Genomic DNA, 25,618 nt, shown 5'->3' with positions numbered 1-25,618 from the left:
CCCATTCCGATGCTCAGTTTGAACTGCAGCAAATCGTCTTGACTCTGTCTAGATGCCTTAATGCATTGAGTTGCTGCCATGTGATTGGCTTATTAAAAATTTGCGTTAGCATGCAGTTGGAGAGGTGTACCTAATAGAGTATTTAGTAGTTTTAAGCTCTGTATACTAAATATAGAAATGTGATCATGCAAGTATGAAGTAAAGCATTTAACAACGAGAAAAGGGAAGTTGAAAGTGAAGTTCTGACAACATTTGTAATGATGCTTGCTTTGATATCTAACTATACAATATCAAGCATGACTTGTGTGTTAATTGTTTGGACCTTTGTAGAAAAGAGCTTTATGCGCATTCCTTTTGATGAATGTAAAATGTGTGTTGGATGTAAAAATGGGTGTATTACCTGCTCCTTTGGTACCGTGGGCCAGATGAGGAGGCACTGTGATCCTTCTGCGCTCATTCACACACATACCCAGAATGCCCTTGTCCACACCAGCAATTTGCCATCTTTGACCCACCTGTCCAAAGAATGCAGTCCCTCTCTCATAGCTGCAATTAAAACAGACAAACCGATTTAAATTTCTTTTAAAACAACACACACATTAGTTTTTCATGTTTTATGGGGACTTCCCATAGATGTAATTATTTGTATTGTAGACTACAGACAGTACATATTCTTTCCCCTTTCCCCAACCCTACCCCTAAACCCAACATTCACAAAAAAAAAAAAAACATTCAGCAGTTTTACATTCTCATCTTTATTAGTTTAAAATACCTGGGGGTCCACGTCAGTGTGGACCTCACCTGGACACTAAACCACCCAGCTGGTCAAGAAAGCACAACAGTGACTGTACTTTTTAAGGAAGCTGAGGAAACTTGGTCTGTCATCTAAGATCCTCAGCAACTTCTACAGCTGTGTGGTTGAGAGCATCCTGACCAGCTGTATTACCATGTGGTGTGGTATGGCAACGCTACTGTGAAGGACCGCAAACGTCTGCAGAGAGTGGGGAGGACTGCAGAGAAAATCATCAGGACCCCCCTGCCTTTCTGCAGATGATTTTCCATCGCACACAAGAGTCCACAAGAGAGCTGCCTTCATCCTGAAAGACCCCACAACACAGAATATTCACACTCCTACCCTCTGGACGGAGGTATAGGAGTGTGAGATGCAGGACTGCCAGACTCAATAACTTTTTTTCCCCCATCAGACTTTTAAACAAATAGCCAGTGGACATAAACGGTTTCTCTTTTTTTTGGAGCATATGGACAAACTGTGCATCGTTTACACTGTACTGAACTGCAAGATCTGCTCAGTAACACATTATATACTTTGTCTCAGTTTGAACTAATAATGCATACAACTGCACTCAATCTGCTCCAGCCATTATACTGTTGTTTGCACATAAGCCAACTGCACTAGACACTTTTTGCAAAATAAGCACAATTTTACACAACTACTATACATTGTGCACTTATGTTTACATTATACGCCACAATCAGTACTATATATTGTTTACATCTATCTATCTATCTATCTATCTATCTATCTATATATATATATATATATATATATATATATATATATATATATATATATATATATATATCATTAGCATCCATCAAAGCTTTTTCTGTTTTGTTTTGAAGAAACGTATTAATTTACCTGGTAAACAGAATTAATTTAGGCGTTTACTCAGAAATAAACATGAAACAGCATGAAATAGCTAAACACTGCAATATAACATCTTGAGCATTTGAGGCCTATTTGCATGGCACTACAAAAAAATACGATCGTGGAACAATATGGAAATTCTTACCACTACTACACACAAAAAAACGTTTCACTGATGCACTTACAAAAATGATGACGCACTGGACGTAACCACAATGCAAAGAGCTACTTAATTTTAGAATTAAAGTGCAAAAGACAAAGAATGTTTCACTTAAGGAAAACTTGACTGAATCTCACCTAGAGTCAAACCGCTTTCCATCAGTAAAAGTGCCGTTATAGTGATACCGGACGAAATCTCCAGATTTCACCTCTCTGACGCAGCGTTTTGGAACGTAGTATCGATCAATTATAATATCGTCGATTGGCCCAGGGTTGCAGTCAACAGAGAACCACGTCGCTAGCAATAAGCTCAAGATAATTTTCTGTAACATTGTACGAAAGTAGAGTGTGAATGCAGCTCGCAGGCGCTCCGAACTCAGCAGTGATTTGTAGACTCTTGTAGGAGGAGTTCAGATGTGTAAACGTGGAAGATCTTCAGCTGGGATGTAGCTTCGGGCACTTTTTTCGTTTTTGCTTCAAATAAAATGTCAGGCTCGGGTATTTCATAAGAATAATCACTTGTAAAACCCATAGTTTATTGTAATTAGGCTATGTCTAATGCTATTTATTCACATGTTGATAAAATGACGATGCTGGTGGAAATATTAAAGGTGACCATTACGCGGAAGCGGATGGAGAAGAAGTTCAGTAGGCTAGAGACTGTGACACTTGGCAGAGATCGCATCCTATGATTAGTCAGGTCTATTGTGTATTGTAGGGTATTACAAAAATCCTTACATTACATTTGCTGGTGACTTCATAAAGTTAACAAGTATTCTTGGTTGCACAATTTGCACACATTCACTCCTCTAGGGGGAGCATCTAATGATCATAGGGCGATTGTGGGAACCTTTTTTCAGTAAACTCTACATTTTATACTTTTATATAAATTCACCAGTTGGTGAAAGTCATTGGCAATCTGCATGCAACAAAATCTGCTTTACTGATGACAAACAAAAGGAAACATTGACAAGCTTAGTTTTGTTGGAGTCAAACAGTTTTAACCCAAAAATGACAGATGTGTCAGATGACAAAGAGCCGAAGTCAAAGATTCGAACTGTATCTTCAATGATTACTTAGGCGTCAAGCATAAAAAAGTCAAACAGCCACTAGAAAATTCAGAGCTGACCCCAGACCTGCAAAAAATGATCCACAAACGAATAGAACACACACACAAAGAACAATCTGTTTCATACTCAAGGCTGTTTCTTGTACTCTCAGTCGTCTTATCAAAACTGGTACAACCAACATCCAAACTGGCAGCTTGCTAATACACAGAAAGGAATTTACTTAAAAAGAATTAACGCATAAAATAGCAAATAACTATTTATACTAACAACAAAAAAAGTTGTTTCCAATCTATCAAGCCTCTGACCTGGCTTGGTAGATTCATTTATTAATTTTCCTTTGGCCTAGTCCTTGATTTATCAGGTCACCACCGCGGAATGAACTGCCAACTACTCTGGCAAATGTTTTGTGCAGCGGATGCCCTTCCAAGCACAACACAGCACTGGGTACCACCCATAGACTCTCTCATTCACACACTCATTCACCATGGCCAATATAGTTTATGCAATTCACCTATACCACATATCTTTGGACTGTGGGGGAAACTGGAGCACAGAGAGGAAACCCACGCGAACACCGAATTTAACCTGACCCAGCTGAGGTTCAAACCAGCGACCTTTTTGCTGTGAGGCGACAGCACTACCTTCTGTGCCACCACGTCACCCATACATCAAACAATACAGTGATATTAAAATATCAAAGTACTCACCCAAAACTGAAAGAGCAAAGTATTCACCCAAAAATGAAAAATGCTTTCATCATCTACTCACCCTTTACTTGTTTCAAACCTGTTTTACTTTATTTCCCTTGAACATAAAATAATATATGTTAAAGAAAGCTGTAACTATTGATTTACTATTAAGATTAAGAACAAAGAAACTTAAAAGGTTTGGACCTGCTTGAGGGTCAACCCTTTCTACTCCCCAAGAACTGCACTTATCCAGAGCGAGCAAAAGGGCTGTCAAAATCACTCTGGACCCCTCACACCCAGCACACTGCCTCTTTGAACTTTTACCTCCTGGTCGACGCTACAGAGCACTGCGCACCAGAACAGCCCGACACAGAAACAGTTTCTTCCCTCAGGCAATCCATCTCATGAACACTTGATGATAATAATTGTGGAATCAACATCACTATTTGCCATACACTTTTATACACATATACACTTATTTAACAACACACTTTACATGCCAATTTGCACATAACAGCTGCATGTATAATGTTGTATATAGTAATATACCTGTACATCAACTTGTCAATTTGTATATTTGCATTCACTACTTACTTCTATTTTTTTATATATTATATATAATATATTTATTATCTGTTTTTTTGTCCTGTCTCTGTAATCCTGTTGCACTGTAGAAGCTCTTTCAAATTCCTCGTATGTGTGAACATACCTATAAAGCTTTTTCTGATTCTGATTCTGAGGGTGAGAATATTTATAAATATAAAAATCTAAGAATTAAGCACAAAAAGGATTGGCAAAGTCTTTCTTGCAGACATAGCATCTTCAGCAAATATCAACTGTGGAAATAACATTTTGTACTACATACAGTCTAATTCTTAGAATAACAAACGGATATTGTAAATGTCAATCTGCAGAAAACATGACACATTTGCATTATTTCAAGACAAAAACAGGAAAAATGATGATAAATGAGTACAGTTGACAACCAGGCAGCAAAAATGCAAAAAAACAGATTTATTTACATTGCTTGAAATCTTCATTGTTGGACACTTATCTTAATATGCAGTGCTATTTATTTGATATGAACTTATGAATAATATTCTTTGTTCTCCGTGACTTGTTGTACATTTTGAATAAACATGGGTGTCACACCAAAAGACAGCAAACAAGAATTTATTAGTGATTCTAAAAACGTTCAATATGAAAAATTCTTAGACAAAAACTTAGTAGTCCACACAAAAACGAAAATTCTGTCATCATTTACTGTCATCTTTTGAATCAATCCTTTATGAGTATCTTTCCAGCTTTTTTCAAAATATCTTCTTTTATGTTTATCAAAATAAAGAAACTCATAAATGTTTGGAACCAACTCAATATGAGCAAATAGTTAATATATTTTCACTTTTAGGTGAACTATCCCTTTAACATGTGCATGTCATGGCTTCACAGTCACATACAGGTAATCACACAAGAGGACATGGTTTTCAGTGACAAAATGTATCAAGTTTTCTTTTTATTTATTGAACCATATGCTTGGTGCAGTCCATGGCAGTTTTGAGATTTGGCTAAAAAATGTAAAAAAAAAACAAAATTAAAAATAGTTATTTTATATAAAAAGAGGTCCATGGAAGACAGAGAAATGTTTAACTATTTACTATATTATTTTAAATGACGACAATACTAATTATATTCATGTTGACAACCCATATCAATATTTAAGAAATTATAAATGATAGAATATCAGGATTACATGATAAAGGATAGAAATAAATAAACAACTGAAATTATTACCTATAGCAATTAAGCTTTTTAGATACACAAAATGCGAATACCTGAATCCATACAAAAAGAATGTGGAGGATCTTTAGAGAAGGATTTCGTTCAGAATCAGACACCCTGGTTTTAATCAACAGTAATCTATCTAAACAACAAAGCAAACATATGTGAAGATGCAGCAGCAAAACAGACACATTTGATTATTATATAACACACACTGTCACATAAAAAAAGTTTTTTTGCTGGCAAACTAGCAAAACAACATTATGCTTCAGTAATGCTGGAACAATTACATACTTATCAATGACATACTGTATGTAAAAGACAAAGTAATGCTGAGGCCAGTTGTTGAAAGTACTGTACTACTGTTTCAGCAGTGAAAATATACCACACTGAACTGAACTAAAATGAACTTCAACTGTGAAAGCTGGACTGACACAGTTTCAGTTTACTAGAACTTCTGTTAAGCTGCTTCGACACAATCTACATTAGCATCCCTATAGAAATAAAGATTAATTGGATTGTACCAGTGAAATCATTGCAGGGGCACTAAGTGTCGGTGGGTGGCGGTAATGTGTTACGTTGCACGCTACAGCAGAAAGAAAGGAAGTGAAGAAGACATTCAGGAGGGCTGTTTGAAAAAAAATAACAGAAGCTTACTGTGTGATATGTTACTATCGCATGAAAACAAGAAATTTGAAGATGTTTTAATATGCTAAAAAGCATTTAAAGTTCCTTATGAGCAAAGCACATTAAGGTAAGATAAACATTTTCAAAAACTTGTATTTTTGATGCAGGTTTTGTGGTTTCTGTTTTGTTGATTAACGTAAGTTGATGAACTGATAAAGAGAAAAAAACCCTCTTGTTCTATATAGTTCAGGTCTACGGTTAGGAGAGCACGGTATTTTTTTTCATGGTAACGTTATATTCATACCCAAAATATGGTAGGCTATATATCGAAATTAACGAAGTAACGTTACCATGGGAAATATCTGACATGTTTGTTAACGTTACATGACATTTTTTATTGCCTTTATTGGACTTTGCTGACTAAATTCAATCTCTAATCTTAATAATAGTATTTATAAGTAGCGTATTTAAAAAGCAGGGGCCATTTACAATGTAAGTGCATTTTATCTTAATTCTTATTGTTGTGCTTCTTAATGGGAAATTCAACATGTATTTGATGCTTGCAAATTAATGATAGTTTTAATCTTAGAACCATTATTTTCGAACACACCGAGGGATTTTTGGCAACAAACTGTCGAAGCATATGCTTGAAAACATGCACTATCCAGTCATTTATATGCATGCTGTGATGGGAGTTTTCAGTCTTTGTATAGCCAGGATATGTATCAGATAATTATATATATTTAATTTCTTAGTTAAATCTTGTATTAAAGATATATTTTTCATTTCTTATATTATAGATAGATAAATCTTATATTATAGATAAATATATATTTTTCATTTCTTTGTATAAATCTATTAATCAAGCTCAGTCCTGCTCAAAACCTTTTTTTAATATAAATTGCAGGATTTTAACTCTTTAATTGCCAAGTTCATAAATGATGTCACACATTTGTTATCAACCCACCAAGGTACACTGAATAAAATATTTAAAGATGATTTCTTGGATTTACTAAAAAAAAAAATGTAAGTGCTTGTAAACAATTTATTTGGGCTGAATTAAACATACAAATTAAGTTGAACATTACTAAATTCAATTTGTTAAAATTCAACACATAAATTGTTTGCAACGATTTTGCGGACATCATTGTTTTCAGTGAACACTCAAAAAAAGATTACTGCTGCTTGTTCAAGCTACCCAATAATATCCAGCTGCAGGCCCGCACGTTCTAGGCACACGCAATCTGGCACACACAATCTAGGCAAACCATATATATTTACGACGGATGTTCATGTTATTAAAGTCTTCTTGGACATCGTCATCGATATATTTTGATATATGTGGTTAATAAATATTGTACACAATAAACAATAGTGTTTACTTTATTTCACAAATATTGCGATCGAGACGGGCGAATGGGAAGCGCTGTATCCGATCGCCATTCGATATAATAGACTGAACAGATTTCTATCAGTCATCACGGTCATTATTATCTGACAGTAAATATCGCAGATACTCGTTTGCTGGCCTTGCTGAAAGATCTAAATTGGACAGGTTTAATTTACATAATGGATTCATTTATAATGAAGGAAATAATAAGTTAATATAGGCAATAATACATTTTACATGTAATAAATGTATAACACTATATAAATATTTTACTCAAGCGATTTAATAGTGTGTATTTGCTTAATTTTCTAATAACTTTTTGATTAATGATTTCCCACATTAAATACTGTAGTAGGCTTAATTTATAGTAAGCAACATATTGTTTTTAAACCAAAATGTAGCAATAGAAATAAGTTAAGTATTAATAATTAACCAAAATAATAATAATAATAATAAGTAAATATATATAACTAACAGTTGTGACAGTTTAGTAAAATATATTAGTTTATAATCAGATAATCAGTTAAGATAATCAGTTTATAACTATATTATATATTGTTTAAATGAATATACTATATAACTATAGTAATTCATTTTAATGTGACACATTATTGTTTGCTTTTTATATTTTACAACAAAGCGATTTTAACCAAGTATGATAATATTAAGATCCAAAATTAGTTTATTACACTTAATCCTACAATTAGACCATCTGACGGTTTTCTTTGTGTATGTGGACAAGTGAATAAAGTCATAAGTGTCTTTAACCAATTATTTTATTTACATAATTTGGGTTCAGAAACTGCAGAGATGTTAAAATGATCTTTACGATATAATAATAATGACTGAAATGGGAAACCATATTTGTGAAATTCAATAGGTGGCGATAATGCTAAGGAGTTAAGTTACCATATATGGTTTGCCTAAATCGTGTGTGCTAGATTGTGTGTGCCTGAAACGTGTGTGAAAACCTGTTTTAAAATGAGCTGAAACAACACAATTCTCGTCATTTCTTTAGCTTTTGTTTGTTTTATGTTCAGTCCACTTACATTTGTAAACCATTAAAGTAACTTAAGTGTTTTGTGTTGGTCCAACTACCTGGTTAGGGGATTTGTAGTTCCAAGCATGCTTTGCATAGGATTGATTTGAGAGAGGGAAATGTTGACAATAAAAGTAGTCTTAGTTGTTTAACGTTATTAGAAAGACTTGTTAGAGTTTAATTTTCTCTTTAGTTTAAAGATTTAGAAGATTTTCATGTTATGCTTTGAGTTTTGAGATTACCACCTTGCAGAAGCACCCTTGCTTTGGGCGTTGGCAGCTTAATTAGCAAAAAATGCAGTTTCAACCAACCGTAAATGTAAATCATGAAATATGCTTAAAAATGGCTCTTTTAGGGCGACACGGTGGCTCAGTGGTTAGCACTGTTGCCCCATGGCAAGAAGATTGCTGGTTTGCGTCTTGTCTGGGTCAGTTGGCATTTCTGTGTGGAGTTTGCATGATCTCCTTATGTTTGCGTGGGTTTCCTCTGGGTCCAGTTTCCCCCACAGTCCAAAGATATGCGCTACAGGTGATCTGAATAAACTAAATTGGCCATAGTGTATGAGTGTATGGATGTTTCCCAGTATTGGGTTGCAGTTGGAAGGGCATCCGCTGTGTAAAACATATGCTTCATATTTCAGACAGAAATGCCAACTGAACCAGCTGGGCCTACAACTTAAACTTATTACATGTAAAAGTTATTAAATGTAATTATCTATGTATTCTTTTTAAGTTATTCAAACATGTTTGTGGACCATTTCCGCATTCTCTGGCAGTCCCCCAATCCCAGCTTGAAAACCCTTGGTTTTGAGAATCAAGAATTGAAATTATTTAAGAAGCTTTATTTTGTCGTATACAATTCAAGAGTTATTGCTCAAAATGCATTTAACCTTAATCCCCTAATTGACCAAATGTCACGTTTTTTTGGGGCAACATGATCCGTTTTAGGCTACAAAACCAATCGAGTGTCTAGCTCTTCAACCCAAAATAATTGTATTGATAAACTGATTCTCATAAATCTTTCAGATTCAGTTCAAAGAATGTCTGGAAATGTGTCTGGTGGTTTGAGTGGCAAATCCTTCTACCTGCATGATGTAAAAAGACATCTGTCTGTCACACTTACTGACATCATCAGCCGTCTGGGAGGGGTGAGATATATACAATATATTTTTTTTTCCAATTGCATAATAAATTGTAAATATGTTTAATTACATCCTGTTTGTTAATTGTTTGTTACAGAAGGTGGACAGTTTCCTCACTAAGGATGTGAACGTGGTTGTGACGGGCATTAAAGAAGCACATAACGATTTGCCTGTGGATAGTTCATGTGCTGCAGGGAGGAAACAATCTGGAACTCCCAAACCTTTGGTATATACCCATCGTGATCCTCAACTTTTGCTCTTGTCTAATGTATAATGGATGCTCAGCTTGTTGCTAAGTTTATTGTGAAGCCTCCCTGATGATGCTCGCTGCATCCAAATTAAATGCCTCCCTCATGCAACAATTTTTTGCAACAAACATCAATTTTTTCTTAGCACATTTGTGTTTGTCATAATCAAAGACTGTATGACGGCTCTGTTTTCTTTAAGGTTGCTTTGTTATGGTATATTAAGAAAAATTGTATTTTTATATAAAATGATTAACACTCACCAGCCAGTTTATTGGGTACACTTTACTAGTACCCTGTTGGACCCCCTTTTGCCTTCCGAACTGCCTTATTCCTTCTTGGCATAAATTTAACAAGATACTGGAAATATTCCTTAGAGATTTTGGTCCATTTTGACATGATCTAAAACAGAGATTGTATTGGTTGGCACTCCTTCTAACGTCAATAGGTGTAGTGAATTTGAGTTAACGGTTGATGGGTCTGTCATATCACCATCTCCGCAGGTGTGTAATCTTGGTGTTCTCCTGGACTCTCAGCTTAGTCTGAAGCCTCATTTTAAACATGTAACTAAAACGGCCTTTTATCATCTTCGTAATATAGCCTGCTTACGTTCTTTTCTCTCGAGGCCTGATGCTGAAAGACTCGTCCATGCTTTTATCACGTCTCGCTTGGATTATTGCAGTTCTCTGTTTGGAGGGTTACCAGCAAATTCTCTCAAGATTTTACAATACGTTCAAAATTCTGCTGCACGTGTGTTGACACATACATTGTCTCGGTCGCACATCACTCCCATACTCCAACAGCTTCACTGGCTGCCCATCAAGTCTCAAGATTTTAAGACATTGATTTAACATATAAAGCGTTTCATGGTTTTGCTCCAGGTTACATTTGTGACCTGATATCCATTTCCTCTACCTCTTGCTGTCTACGCTCTGCCTCATGTCCTATGCTGTTTCAGCCTCGCTGCAAACTCAGCACCTTGGGAGGTAGGGCATTCTCTTTCCGTGCTCCCAAACTATGGAATGCTCTTCCCACTAACATTAGGAATCATTGGACGCTTTTAAAAAGCTACTTAAAACTCATCTTTTTAGGACTGTTTTTAATTTGTGATATCTTTTATTCAAACTGTGTTTTTTTATTGTATTTTTTATTGTTCACTGTGCTTTGTTGTTTTTACTTTCTTGTAAGCGCTTTGGGTTTTAGAAAAGCGCGTTATAAATAAAATAAATTATTATTATTATTATTATTATTATTATTATTATTATGATAGCATCATGCAGTTGCTGCAGATTTGTCAGCTGCACATCCATGATGCAAATCTCCCGTTCCACCACATCTCAAAAATGCTCTATTGGATTGAGATCTCTTTGACTGTGGAGGCAATTTGAGTATAGTGAACTCATTGTCATGTTCAAGAAACAAGTCTGAGATGATTTGCGCTTTATGACATGCCACGTTTTCCTGCTGGAAGTAGCCGTCAGAAGATGGGTACACTGTAGTCAAAAAGGCATGGACATGGTCAGCAACAGGTAGGCTGAGGCATTGACACAATGCTCAATTGGTACTAATGGGCCCAAAGTGTGAAAATATCCCTCACACCATTACACCACCACAAGCCTGAACCATTGATACAAGACAGGATGGATCCATGCTTTCATGTGGTTGACACCAAGTTCTGACCCTACCATTCGAATTTCGGAGCAGAAATAGAGACTCGTCGGCGCAATAGCCTAGTGGTTGGCACGCAGACATATGGTGCAGTAGCACGTCAGGGCGTCCTGAGTTTGAATCCAGGCTCAAGGACATTTCCCCATCCCCCTCATTCTCTCCCACTTCATTTCCTGATAAAGGCAAAAAGGCCAAAAATAAATCTTAAAAAAAAAAAAAAAAAAAGATATCGAGACTCATCAGACCAGGCAATGTTTTTCTAATCTTCTATTGTCCAATTTTGGTAAGCCTGTGTGAATTGTAGTCTCAGTTTCCTGTTTTTAGCTAAGAGGAGTGGCACCCAGTGTGGTCTTCTGCCGCTGCAGCTCATCCGCCTCAAGGTAGATGTGTTTTGCGTTCAGAGATTCTTTTCTGCAGACCTCGGTTGTAACAAGTGGTTATTTAAGTCACTGTTGCCTTTCTATCAGCTCGAACCAGTCTCCTCTAACCTCTGGTATCAAGAATATTGTTTTGACCATGTCTACATGCCTAAATGCATTGAGTTGCTGGCATGTGAATGACTAAGAAATTAGAAATTAGTGTTAACGAGCAGTTGGATAGGTGTCCCCAATAAAGTGGCCAGTGAGTATATATTGTAATGATTTTATTGATTTCTTTATAGTGCAAATAATGGCTTTTAAATGTCTCTCCACCCAAGGTTTGTGGCAGTCGTGGAAAAGCGTTACTGGAAAAAGCCATCCACAGCAATGTAAGAATTATTGCATAGAACTTTTTTTTTCTTCTTTTTGAGTGTTTTACTTTATTACAATGATCACAAAATGAATCTTTTGTCATTTTTTTATGAGTTGGCTGAAAATATATAAAACAAACATAAATGAAATGGAATGAAAATTTATGCATTTGTGGCAGATTTTCATACCCCATGTGCTGTTGTCATTTAAGAAAACAAATAAGATCAGTTTTTTTTGTGCTCATCGCATTTGAATGTTGGTCATACAATGTTTCACTTATTGTTAAAAGCAAAATAGAAGAACTTTCTAATGCTCTCAGCACTTTTGTAAAAGTTACCCAAATTATATTAATATATATGTTAATATCACTGCAATAAGTAATGTCTATCCTATATTATTATAGAATTTATTACCATGTTGGGGAGAGAAAAACCCATAATAGGAAAAAGGAGACATGAAGATAAGGAAACATGAAGTATTTTTTACTGCTCATTCAGTAAAAAATGTACTGCTCATTCAGTCAATCTGACAGATAAAGATAAATTTTTGAAATGGGAATGTCTCCGAACCAGAAGTGCAATTCAACATGTAAAATGCACTTGGCATGTTAGGGAAAAAGTGAATAATGGGTAGTGTAATGAAAAATAAATTCACCTAAGCTCACTTCTTGGTGCCTTGTAAAATAACCACTAATTTGTAATATCAGTCATGATCAGTCTTTGTGTACTTTGTTTTAAAATCATATGTATATCAGGGATGTTCCTGCATAGAGAAATACGAGGTGGCCACTACCATTAAATTTTATACCACCTCGACTTTTTGAAATTAAATTAATCATGCAGACTGTCCTGGCTACCAACAGGCACTAAGTGATGCTGAATCACTTGTCGGGGATTTAATTGCATTTATTGTTTGCCTTTTTAAATAAGATTAATGTTTTACTTGATAAGACTACAAGAATATTGCAGAGAGTAGCAAAGTAGCCTCATTTTGAGTGAGGAAAAACCCTGCATATAAACATAAACTATTAAAAGCCTTTCACGTCTACAATATTAAAATATGTTTTGCTTTGTCATATTTTTTTCAGTTGAATAGCCCACTTTTGTTATTGATGTTGACAAATGCATTTGGCCGTTATGAACTTTGTGGTTACTGTGTTTATTATTATTTTTTTTTTCAGGACAAGAGTTGGAGCAGTGTGCTGGCTGATGCTCGCTCATGGGGAGTCAAGGTCTACCATGTAGATGGTATCCTTTCATTTACCTGCTAAAACATGCTAATCACATAGGCTGCTTTTGTATTTAAGTTTTGATGTAGTTTTGATGTCAGTTTCAATTTTTGGATGAACTGTTCTGTAGTCAAATCAGAAAAAGTAATGCAAAACGCATACAGCACATAACAGCACATTATTTAACAGTAAAGCAATTAACATAGTTAAAAAGTAGTATTGCTGTAAATGTCATGTAAAATGGCATTCAAACTCTCATTATTAGCATTTAACACTGAATAAAGCACATGAGGTGTACCTGAGGTGATCAGTTTATCCTGTTGTCCACCTGTGACTAGTAGCCATTTCTAAAATATACATTTCAGTTGTTGGTTAGGACAAAAATTCCTTTTAGTATGGAACATATTTCTTCTATCCCGTGCCATTGCTTTTAGTTAGAAAACAGTTCAAATCAGCCTTTAGGCTCAATAGTCAGGCACATGTACGTCAGTCTGGCAACCTGTGCTCATCAGAAGAGAAGATGAGTGAAGATGTGTTTTGATTCAAGAGTGCAATAACTAGTTTAACCACTGGGTGTCAAACTTACATACTGCACCTTTAATTATGTTATGCACTATTGATAGTAAAATATCCAAATGTCTTCTTTTCTTTCTTTGAGGAACATTGTTTATAAACAGTTCAATAATTTTCTCATGTATTTGTTGGCAAACTGGCGATCCTCAGCTCATCTTTGCTCCTAAAAGACTAGACCTTTCTCGGATGCTGTTTTTGTACCAAAACATAATTACAATCACAGTAGTTTCAAATCACATCATTTAACCAATTTACCTGATTTCTAGCCTTAAATCATTCCTCTCTCAACTTTTTTTGAAATGCGCTGCAAGAACCAAAATTGAATTATGCGTTTATTTTGAAAAAAAAACAAAAACAATAAAAATCATTAGTAACACATTAAATAATATTTATTGCATTGTCTGCAATGAAATGCAAGTCAAAGTAAATTACAAAATCTCTGCTTTCTTTTTTTATTTGCTTTTACCATACTGCGTTTTCAATACTGTCCCAACCAACATTTTCTGATTTGAGGTTGTAATTGTTGCTTTGCTTGCCAAGTGTTTTCATTAATATCACTATGTGATTTTTATATATTTTTTAATTTAATTGTTTTTTTACATTTCCATAGAACAATGCAGATATTACATAAAATCACACCAATAACTGTACAATAAATAAATATCTGTAATAAACATGGTAGACAGTCAATCATTTTGATCAGATTCAAGCAGATACAAAAGATTAGATTGGATTTAGCTTTAATTAACTCAGAAAATTTGAATTTTATAGTCTTTAAAGCAGAAGCAGCTCTAAAACCGAACATATCAGTCAGTTGTTCAGAGATGGAGGAAAATGGTCATCTATTAATGAATGATTCCTCTTTTCTATGGAAAGACTTTTTCATGAATTTTACAACTGGAGCAAATAATAAAATTAACGACATGGTTAAGAAATTACAAAATTCATGATTTTCTAAACTTCAGATGAAAAAAGAATAAAGGTCATAAAGGGGCACTCCAATAAACCCCTGGTTACACAAGCATAATGTAAAGTGAATCATGTTTGCAGTGTGACTTTACATTTGCTGGAAATGTTGGATTCAAAGTCACACGTGAGCACAGTGATTGTTTTATAAAGCATTTATATTTGAACATTACAACAATTTAACATTTTTTAACATTAACTCAAACTCTGTTATTCTGCACTGCACATTGTTACAGTAAATATAGAAAATGTGAAATGCAGTCTATAGAAACCCAAACTACCGCAAAGTGTTTAATATCATACCAGCTGACTTACAAGAAATCTACACTAGAGAGCACCATAGGTACAGTTTAATTTTTAAGTTGGGATGTTAATATGTGCTCATTGTATGTTTTTTTTATTACTTTATTTAAATATGTTATGGTTAATACAGATCATGATCTTTTTATTGTACTGTTTATGTTTTGTTTTTTCTTAACATAAATGACAGGTTTTCTCAAGATTATCAACCATCTCGATCAGAAAATGAGGACAGCCAAGGTCATTTACTGTACTTTTTTTAACTGCAAATTTAGTTTTGATTAAAAAGATTTAACATTTCAGACATTTTCCAAACAGAAAAAAAGAAGCAAACAAATAACTCCTCAAGTGAAAGGTTTGTAAAGTATATTATTCTATACTTCTTGTTTTAGTGGTTCTGCATACCTCTGTATCAGAGAGACTTTAGTGTCGGGATCTCATCTAATACAAATGTGTGTTCAAACAGCTGGAGTCTTGAGGAGTCCTTATCTGAAAGTGGAAGACTGCAGTCGGTAAGTTTTGCAACTCTACTTTCTATTTTGTTGATACTATGCATACTTGTTTTTAATTTAATTAATTTCATTTAACAACTTTTTTTACACAGTGGAACTGATCCAATAATGAGTGAAGATGTAATGTGTGGCATGTTAAATTGCTGTTGTGTAATTAATTCTGGTTTGAATATTTTACCAAATGCAGATCATAAATCATACCATGGTATATTAACTTGCAGAAACTGCAGAAATAGCTAGCGTCTCTTTAATTAAATAAGTGGGATTCCAGTTTTAAGAATTTTTTTATTATCAGGTTATTTCAATTGCCTGTCACTGCTTCATTTTGATGGTTCTGGCGTTACAGTAAGTAACTTTGCAACCAAATGATAATTGGTCAAGTAAACCAGATTTAAGTTCTAATAATATTTATTTTTAATAGTCATCTAATAGAAATTCTACCGTCTATAAGAATCTTTGTAAGTTCATCTCTCTCTCAGTATTATTATTATTATTATTAACAGAATGGCTAAGAGGACCATCAAAATAAAGTACAACTTTTTCTATATTCTGATACTACCATTAATTTTTTTTTCTCTTAAAAAGCACATTAAAGTATCCTCAAACCATTTACATTGTAAGAATATTTTTATTCACCAGTCCCATTAACAAGGCTAATGTTTTAGCCAAGGTCACTGTAGTTGTTTTAGAAAAGTCAATTATCAAAATGCATCCCGCATTCAAGCGGCCACCCTGAGACCTGCCTGAAAAGTATCCCTTTCCTCCCCTGCTGAGGATCAGGGCAGCTCTTGGCTAATGAAAATAACTATTGTGTTTTCAAGCTGCTTAGTGCTGCCATCTAAAATTGATGCCATAAACATTAGGTATTGGTGGATATGGGTGATTAGGCATCACCTATGGGTCACTAGGGTGATGTTATCAATTATATGGTAAACTGTTATATTTTTATATATTTTTGCATTGGCAAAGAATCTTGAATTTTTAAGTGGAAATTACTTTGTGTAGCATATGTTGTACATGCAAGAACTGTCATGATTATTTCACTCGACATGTTATTACAGCTGCTAACTTATAGTTCCATATAAATAACATTAATTTTACTTTGAAAAATAAAACAAAATTGATTCATTTACCGGATGTGCTCATGTATTTTGAGCATGGCCTATAATGACTAATTTGTTTGCATTTTGAGACTTGATTGTAAAAACCAACATGCAAAACATCACATTCTGAGGTACCAAAAAAATGTATAAACATGACAGTCAAGTCACAATCTCCTATCAGAATTAATGGCTGGTTGAATAGATTGCTTAGATCAGTGTAGGGTTGCACGGTTTACCGGTACTATGGCGATGCTATGGCTTCAAAATACTGGCGGTGACACTAGTTTGTCAACGGTAGTATCGTCATTAAGGGTTTATCTACAATAGATAATGTTGCATGTGGAAAAGTCCCTAAAATGCTCACACATTTGTGCAACAATAAACCATTTTATTTAAATTGTCTGTGGCTCTCTTTAAGGTTGCAAAACTGTGTAGAATTCGCACCTTTTATGGTAGCCTATTACACATTTTCTAACGCTTTAGTTCAAATGCACAGCTGAAGTGGTTCATTTCTGTTCCTGTTAATATGATATATTAGCGACCGAGACAATGTCTTAAAAAGAATGACTTGCAAAGTGAATTTTGTAATTACTTTGGATTGTTACATGATAAAAAACATAGATGAAAACCCCAAAATAGGAAACATTGAAACAATTTTTGACCACTTCATATAGTCTAATGTTGTTTGAAAAATGCTCTTTTGTAACAAATTTCATGTGGTATAATTTGTATCTTTATTTTAATGTATTTTTGTTGGTCAGTTATCTACAAAATAAACAAAAAGAATGAAAATTTTTTTTAGGTGAAAAAATTCCTTAAGGGAATTATGAATTACATTCAAGTAGGCCTATTTTAGCATAAAATATAGTATTTCTGACAAAATTTCTCTTTATAATTTGAGTTATGAATTACAGTATTGCAATACTACTTGGTATTGTGATACTTTAGCTGGTATTGTATCGTAAGATTAATTAATGGTATCGCGACAACCCTAGATCAGTGTTATTATTTAACCATAACTTCATGTTTATCACGTCTGTAAGATTTGTCTAATAGTAAAAAGACTTGAGTAGGCTACTTATAAAAAAATCATTATGTTTTTTTTTATTAACAGGAAGTTTAGACCATACTACGCACAGACTCTAAATTTTCCATCGATGAGTTATTCTGGAAAATGTAGCCCATTTGAACTCCTCAGAATTCCGCAGAAGACTGATAGAAGCAAGGATGAAGATCCCAGCAAGGATCATTTTGGGTATGTTTTTCACATTTTGTTGAAGGTGATAATCTAATCTACGTAGGGCTGGGCTGATAAACGATATTATAACGAATCGCGATAAATTTCTGTCAATAACAATGATAAGCTCTGGACTTTTTTACTCTGTATTGATCAAAGAGCCAATCCCACAGCAGAAATGTGCAACAATTGTAATCTAAAAGTGAAAAGTAACATTTTCGGCTAATAAATTTTCGGTGGCCAAAAATTTAGTACATCTCTAATATCAACAATTAGAGATATACTGAATTTTTGGCCACCGAAAATTTATCAGATGATAATATGTTATGTTATTTAACGGACGCTCTAATTTTTGTGGCTTCAGTCATTGCTGGGCTACTCTTTTTAAATCCAGAAGCATTAACAACTTGGATCAAAATAAATCGTTCAATATGGACAATAATTGTCAATTTCATTTTTGCTATATCTATCTACTACATTGTCAGTTAAATTTATTTTTTTTTTGTTTTATTTATTTATTGTACAGGAAGAAAGAACCCACTAGCAGCTGCCATAGGTTACAGGTGCCACTATCAGCAAGCGCCACACCTAAAGGCCCAACTAAGAAAAGCTCAGGCTATTGTGAGTGCTGCCACGTGCCCTTCAAGGACCAGCATGAGGTTAGTCCGTTTGAGAAACAAGTGATACCAGAAAGGTTAATATGGGATAGAGGGATTGAAATTCAAATTGATACTTGCTTAAGACCTGATCTGATTAAAGATGCCAAATTCTCTTTTTAATATTTAGCACTTGGAATCCGAGATGCATCGTTCTTTCATTCAGAAGGACAGTAACTATGCTTTAGTGGACCAGCTAACGGCTACCATGAAAGCTAGCTTTGTTTGTATTCCAAATGAAGAAGTGGATCCAACTTTAATGAAGTAAGGACCTATTTTAGAAATAATTATTTTAGATTTTTTGATTGTTCATGGTTCATGTGATATTTTGAATTTCGCTGATAGTATTAAGAGATTGAATGGTCTTCTCACACTCTGTTTTCTCATTTCTGTCAGGTCATCTGCAGGACTTTCACCTTTACATTTGAGTCATCTAACTGAGATGGTGCAAGATACTGTCAGTGAAAATGGAGAATCTTTGCAGACTCCACTGGTTCAAGATTTTGGTCATCTACCATCAATTACTGAACTATTTACTCCAACTTTAGACAACACAGAACACTCTCCCGAGCCTATCAAGAGCCTATCTAGTTTATCAACCCATCATCAAAACATAACCTCACATCTTTATACAATGCAAAATAACTGTCCTGATGCTTTTGACCATGACAGAGCAGGTCTTTATGTCACCTGCACCACAAAGGTCAATGAATTTCAGCCTGATGCTCGATGCATGGATCTGAACATGTCTTCTATAGATAAGAATCCCAAGAGCTTCTCTTTTGTCACATCCTCAGAAGCTAAGTTAAACATGCTCACCCTGAGCTCCAAAATTCCATGTACCACCTCTGGTGGAGAATATGAGCCAGAAACTCAGAATCAGCGTGAAGGTGCTCATGGCCACCTTGTATTTCATATGCCAAGGAATCTTGAAGGTGCTTGTTCTAACACAGTGTTTTCTCAAAATCAAAAACTGGTTTGGAATCAAGGTTTAAGTATGTGCTTAAACAGCCCTAAAATACTACTCCAAAGAGAGGAAGATGGCAATTTGCAAAGATGTGGACAGTTTGTGTTTGATCACAGATTGTTACTTTCAACAAAAAGATCACTGCAAGGGATTGATAGATCTCCAGAATTTGGCATGTCTTACTTTCCGTTATCCTGTTTTCTACCATTTTCAAACTTGTCAGATTACCCATTCTCTATAGGTAACGTAAAGAAACGTGACCGGTCCTTTACTCAAAGTCCAAAACCTGCCAAAAGAAGAAAAATTTGCCACAATGAAAGGCAAAATCCATCCTGGGACAGCAGTACTCCCTGTAAAAGATCATCTGTACCTTCCACCTTGGCATTGGCAGTCTCCAAGGTTGATTTTACCACAAAGATGAATAATAGACCTGTAGATGAAATCTCCTTTGCAGATCAAATCCAAACATGGCATTGCCAGAAGAATTATTTTACTTCTCCCAGTACCCACTGTTTGCCTAATAAGGTTGGCCAACAGGACAATGCTACTAGTAAGCTTGGTGACCATGTTGAGCAGAAGATGTTTCCAGAAGATCCAGTGGAATCCAGAGTAACCACTCACTCATCTGAATTGGATCTTCCTCAACTGGTTCCATTTTACCATGATGATAATAAGCTCCAGCGCCATCAATATAATGATCCTCCGGAACTGTTTCCGTTTTTTTTCCAGACACCAGAAGATAACTCCCATGCATCAGTCAGTAAAGTCACAAACAGCTCATTTGTGGCACACTCCGGAGCCTCTGTTTGCATTGAATCTGCTCTCGTTCCTAACCTCACGTGGTCCCCGGCTTCTTCAGAGTCAGATTGGGACTCTGGCCTCTTGACATGGCTTGCGAATGCAGTTCCTCTTCAGGCTAAAACTGACAATGATGACATGGGTCTGTTATTACAAAAACCACACACTGACATGCAGGATGGGAGCTACGCATCACGGTTGTGCTCCATACTGCAACCATCTTGAGTCAGGTTTTTGGGACTGGTGTTCCTCTACTCCACAATAGGATGATTGCAACTGTTGATGAATTCAGTTTGCTCCTATTTGTCCTCATTTATTCTAGTTTTTTACTTGTTACTTCTACAATCAAATTAAGATTATTACTGCCATTTCTTGAAAATTAAGACTTATTAATTGAATTGTTGTAAAGCTTTGTGTTTTTTCATGTAGTACATTTATTTATAGAAGTTGGCCTCTGTCCGCTTCTTTGCAAACAATGTGTAAATAAATTTTAATTTTTTTGCAAACGTTTTATTTAGTGAAGACTGCTCAAATATATTTTTTTCTGGTTAAAGAATTAGTGTATTGGACATTCCCTTTGCCAGTGTTATTTTCTAGTTTGTCAAAACGAAGTAAATAGTTTTAATTACTGTTGGCAAGCATCTCATCTTCGATTGACCTTCATCATATTATTATTTTTTTTTTATGTACATTTCTTTGTTTTTTGTTTTTTTTTACTCTTTATATGTTGACCATGACTTTATAACAGCAATATCCGGAAACGTGCTGGTATTGAGAATTTAATGAGGCTTTGCTGGAGGGGCATTATCCAATTAGTTTAAGTGCTGTGTCTGGCCTATCTCCAGTTTAGAGGCAGTGCTGATGGAAAAACAATGCTGTGGTGGTTTTGCAGAACTTGCAGGATGTGAAGGCAGAAATGTCCTATGATTTCTAAAGGTCTTTTGAGGTACTGTGAGATCCCTTTTAAAAGATTCTTTGGATTGCATGCAAAGGTTGTAATTTAATGACTTTTGTTGTTCAAGTGTCAGTTTTAATTATGTGATTTCAGTCAATGTTTTAGGGCAACTTTTGTAACATTCCTATTAAAATCATTCTGATTGGAGTACGTCAAGCACATGCCACTAATGTCCATGTACTGTGATGGTGAAATCATGTGGTTGTGAATTTTTTCGGAAGGCAAATTTTCTTAAAAGTGCATTGTTTTAGTATTTGTGCCGTTTGTATAATAAAAGTTATTTCATTCTAGATGTTAATTGGCAGCATTGAATTGTTTGGATATTCAATGAGGATATTCAATGAATATACAATGAGTTTGGATATTCAATATATTACGATGAGATCAGATACATTTGTATGCAAGGTCAGCAATATCAGGTCAGCTTTAAAATTGTATTTATATATTTGGGTTGAAGATAAAGTAGTTTTCAAACATCTAAATAAAAAGGCTTTGCATTTATTTTATTTTATTCAGTCCAATTCATACTGTACATACAAGATTTTTTCAACACATTTCTAAACATAATAGTTTTAATAACTCATTTCTAATAACTGATTTGTTTTATCTTTGCCATGATGACAGTAAACAATATTTGACTAGTTATTTTTCAAGACATTTCTATACAGCCTAAAGTGACATTTAAAGGCTTAATTAGATTAACTAGGCAGGTTATGGTAATTAGGCAATCGTTATTGTATAACGATGGTTTGTTGTGTAGACTATCAAAAAATATAGCTTAAAGGGGCTAATAATTTTGACCTTGAAATGGTTTTTAAAAAATTAAAAACTGCTTTTATTCTAGCTGAAATAAAACAAATAATATTTTCCTACTGGAGAAAGTCTTATCAGACATGCTGTAAAATTGTCCTTGTTCGATTAAACATTATTTGGGAAATTATTAAAAAAGAAAAAAAAATTCAAAGGGGGTTTAATAATTCTGATTTATTTATATATATATATATATATATATATATATATATATATATATATATATATATATATATATATATATATATATATATATATATATATATATATATATAGCAATTTTAAATAACTGCTTTCCTGTATATAGTTTCAAATGAAATTATTACTCCAGTCATTATTGCTTTTATTACTATAACAATTAATAATAATATCAAGTAATATTGGAGTGATTTCTGAAAAATCATGTGACTGAAGACTGAAGTAATAAAGCTGCTACTTTTGAACAGTTATTTTATAGTGCAATCCCATTTCACAATTTTACAATCTTTTAGTAGTGTATATATTAGAAATAACAATTATTTTGAATAACAAATAAAAATTTGAATGTTATTTTTGCCTTGCCATCATTTAAGGAATTTAACAATTTTAAATAGACATTTTGTATGATCTGATATTATTTTTTGTATTTAAATTAGTAAAATTCGGAATAAATACTGTATGCGGTGTCATTTTTTTAGACAAACATATCTGCTAAACTGAATGACAGATCATTTCACCAATATTTGTGACTGGTTATATGAAATGTTGGAAAAGTTGCTTGCATGTAATGTTTTCTTTAAAATCACGCAAATCATTTCATCGATATTTGTGACCGGTTATATAAAATATTTTCTTTAAAATCACTTCTTTTTAAATAACTTATAAATGGGGATTTACAAAAGTGAGGATGGGGGTGTCTCATTCCAATATTATGCCTTAATTGTGTCTACTTTAATGAATAATTGAAAAAAAAAGTAATTTAATAATATTTGTTATTGTAGGATAGTTGTTCAGTGCTTGGTAATTCTGACAGGTACCACAGGGAACATACTGATTTGAACTTTAATAAATCCTTATACTGTGGTAATACATTATCGTTTAAAATGCATTCGATTACCGTAGTTTGACCTACATATGATGCTGTATCCCCCAATAAAAGTCTAGATTTGTCCTTTTAGTTTTTGACTCATTATTTAGACTGAGTTTTTATGCAAATAAATTAAAACACGGACAATTCCATCACTTCAAAATTTGCAGCATTCCATGTTCCAAATAGTATGCCATTTGAAAGATTTAGAATTTGTTGTAGATAGCAAATCAAGGGTCAGGTATCTCCTTAAGCATGAGAGATGCTGAGACGAGAATATTTGATATGCTTTTATCTCTCAGATCACGTTGGTTCGTCCTCTCTCTCACACACACGCATCTCACTTTAAATCTATTTATTTAAAAACAATTACAAATATATTGTAATGATGACATAAATTTTGGCTATATTTTATGTAAATTATTATGCAACGATAAAATATGCAATTTCATGTAATTTTTATACCATGACTATATGCTACGCTATGCAGTCATTACTGCATTTGTGTAACTGCAGTAAAATATCAATAGTATGCTTTTTTTAAACAAGATATTTGCCCCAGGTCACAGAAGTGTTCCTCTGATGTTGCATGTTAGTGCGGCGTGTGTGAAGGGGAGGAGAAGAGGAGAGTGGGAGGAGGGTGGGAGTCCCGCAGAAGGAGCGTTTCAATCCCAACATGAATTCCACCTGCAATCTCTGAACGACAAAACGAGCGATATAAGGAGACATCGCGGACACTTTCCGAAAGTCATACCCATTAACGTCTTCGTGTTTTTTACGGATGCATTTAACGTCTTCCTCGTGACTTCAACATCGCCGTGGAGCAGGATGAGGCGGTGAATGTCGCGTTTCACATCTTTTCGCTCCAATTGAAGCCGCAAGAGTATGTGATCATGTTGGCGACGCGCTGCCTCCTCCTGTGGGCTGCGGTCACCGCGCGACTCGCCGTGACAGGTGAGCGACGCACGCCGCGTAAAGAGTGGGTTCGTGATATTAGTACAAGCTCCATCTTTGTAGCTATTTATATGTAATGTGCGCCAACAGGTGCAGCGATTTTTTCGTTTTACGAATGGCCCCGTTTTCTGTCACAGGCACGACTGTTAATTTTATGTCGCGCCAGAATACGCAATGATGCCGCAGGCTAGATATATATAGTGGCTGTAAACGCATAGGAATTATTTATACACGGAATCCTGGCTTAGGCGGTTGTCTTACAGTTTTTACGAATCTGTCCTATTTTGAAAGCCTGGGGCAGCAGCACCAAGCGGGACGGAGCGGAATGGGGACGTGAGAACGCGTACACGGTGGAGCACGCGCAGCCTCAGCGCCTGCTGCAGCGGACTGACGCGGAGGAGGAGTTGCCGCACGGGCACTTGGGTACTCTAACAAAGACTGATGGTGATGGAACGCATGTGAGTGACACTCTATTGATGCATCAAATCACAATTGATTTATTGCACACTCCCTGACCTATTAATGTAGCAGACTGACTATATTCCAGTGAAAACAAGCATACATTTTCCTCCTAAACCATACTAAAATATGCATCATCAAAAATTTGCACCATCTCTAAATTTTTAAACCCTTTTTTGCCAACTTCCTAACCGGTGTACCATAAGAGTATGTTGGCAAACTATAGTCGCCACTGTCATGTGACTTAATTCTGCCTGTAGTTGCCTCACTTTACTGCCATTCACAAAACTCCCATGGCATCTTGGAATAGATAGTAAATAGTCCATCAGATGCACACTTCAGAATGTCAGAAGGAATTAGTAGGTTTCTCTGGTATTTTTCATCAACTGTTTTGTGAATACTTCAAATTCGGACGTACAAACTTTGTTCACCTGTTGTTAAGTCATTTTGATGCACTCTCCAGTCAGTTCAAAATTTTTGTGTATGCCACTTTTTAACAGGGGCATCAATACTCCTTTATAGTTTATTATGCTAAAAAGTTTGTGCTGTAAAAATGTACATTTTATGACATTTAGGCTTAAGATTGTAAAAAAACCAAAAAAAATTCATGCATTTTTGCCCTTTTGACAACAAGCATTTTTTTGTCAACAGAATTTTTGAAAATGAAAATGAAAATACAAACCTTTGAATATGCATTTCAAATAACAAGTTTTGGAAAAAGATATCTTCGTTGTCTACAAAATATATGAGCTCCAAAAATGTAAAAACCGTGACATTATGTGCATACCTTTATCAAAGAACATAGAATACACATGCCACTTGTGTAG

At 34.7% G+C, this 25,618-nt stretch overlaps 2 protein-coding genes across 2 annotated transcripts in view; both read left to right on the top strand.

Moving 5' to 3' along the window:
- Positions 1 to 6,009: 6,009 nt before the first annotated feature.
- dbf4b (DBF4 zinc finger B) lies at positions 6,010 to 21,758 on the top strand. Its single transcript, XM_056469627.1, has 12 exons — positions 6,010 to 6,120; positions 9,448 to 9,569; positions 9,661 to 9,789; positions 12,174 to 12,224; positions 13,388 to 13,454; positions 15,465 to 15,514; positions 15,593 to 15,629; positions 15,741 to 15,786; positions 18,004 to 18,144; positions 18,653 to 18,785; positions 18,913 to 19,046; positions 19,179 to 21,758. The coding sequence occupies exons 2-12, from the start codon at positions 9,462 to 9,464 to the stop codon at positions 20,770 to 20,772; spliced, it is 2,490 nt and encodes an 829-aa protein (XP_056325602.1). The 5' UTR covers positions 6,010 to 6,120; positions 9,448 to 9,461; the 3' UTR covers positions 20,773 to 21,758.
- Positions 21,759 to 24,047: 2,289 nt separating this feature from the next.
- adam11 (ADAM metallopeptidase domain 11) overlaps positions 24,048 to 25,618 on the top strand; it is a 76,429-nt gene continuing 74,858 nt past the window's right edge. Inside the window, exons 1-2 of the mRNA XM_056469521.1 lie at positions 24,048 to 24,332; positions 24,624 to 24,790. Coding sequence (XP_056325496.1) covers positions 24,272 to 24,332; positions 24,624 to 24,790 — 228 coding nt within the window. The 5' untranslated portion in view covers positions 24,048 to 24,271. The remainder of the gene's footprint in view (positions 24,333 to 24,623; positions 24,791 to 25,618) is intronic.

The sequence above is a fragment of the Danio aesculapii genome, chromosome 12, assembly GCF_903798145.1.
Source record: "Danio aesculapii chromosome 12, fDanAes4.1, whole genome shotgun sequence".
NCBI lineage: Eukaryota > Metazoa > Chordata > Actinopteri > Cypriniformes > Danionidae > Danio > Danio aesculapii.
Note: the sequence above shows the minus strand (reverse complement) of the source record. Positions and strands in the feature narration are given on the sequence as shown.

Coding starts and splice junctions, on each gene's coding strand:
- dbf4b (XM_056469627.1), top strand. CDS start 9,462: ATGTCTGGAAATGTGTCTGGTGGTTTGAGTGGCAAATCCTTCTACCTG. Junction 18,145..18,652: donor CCCAGCAAGGATCATTTTGG/GTATGTTTTTCA, acceptor TTTATTGTACAG/GAAGAAAGAACCCACTAGCA. Junction 19,047..19,178: donor GTGGATCCAACTTTAATGAA/GTAAGGACCTAT, acceptor CATTTCTGTCAG/GTCATCTGCAGGACTTTCAC.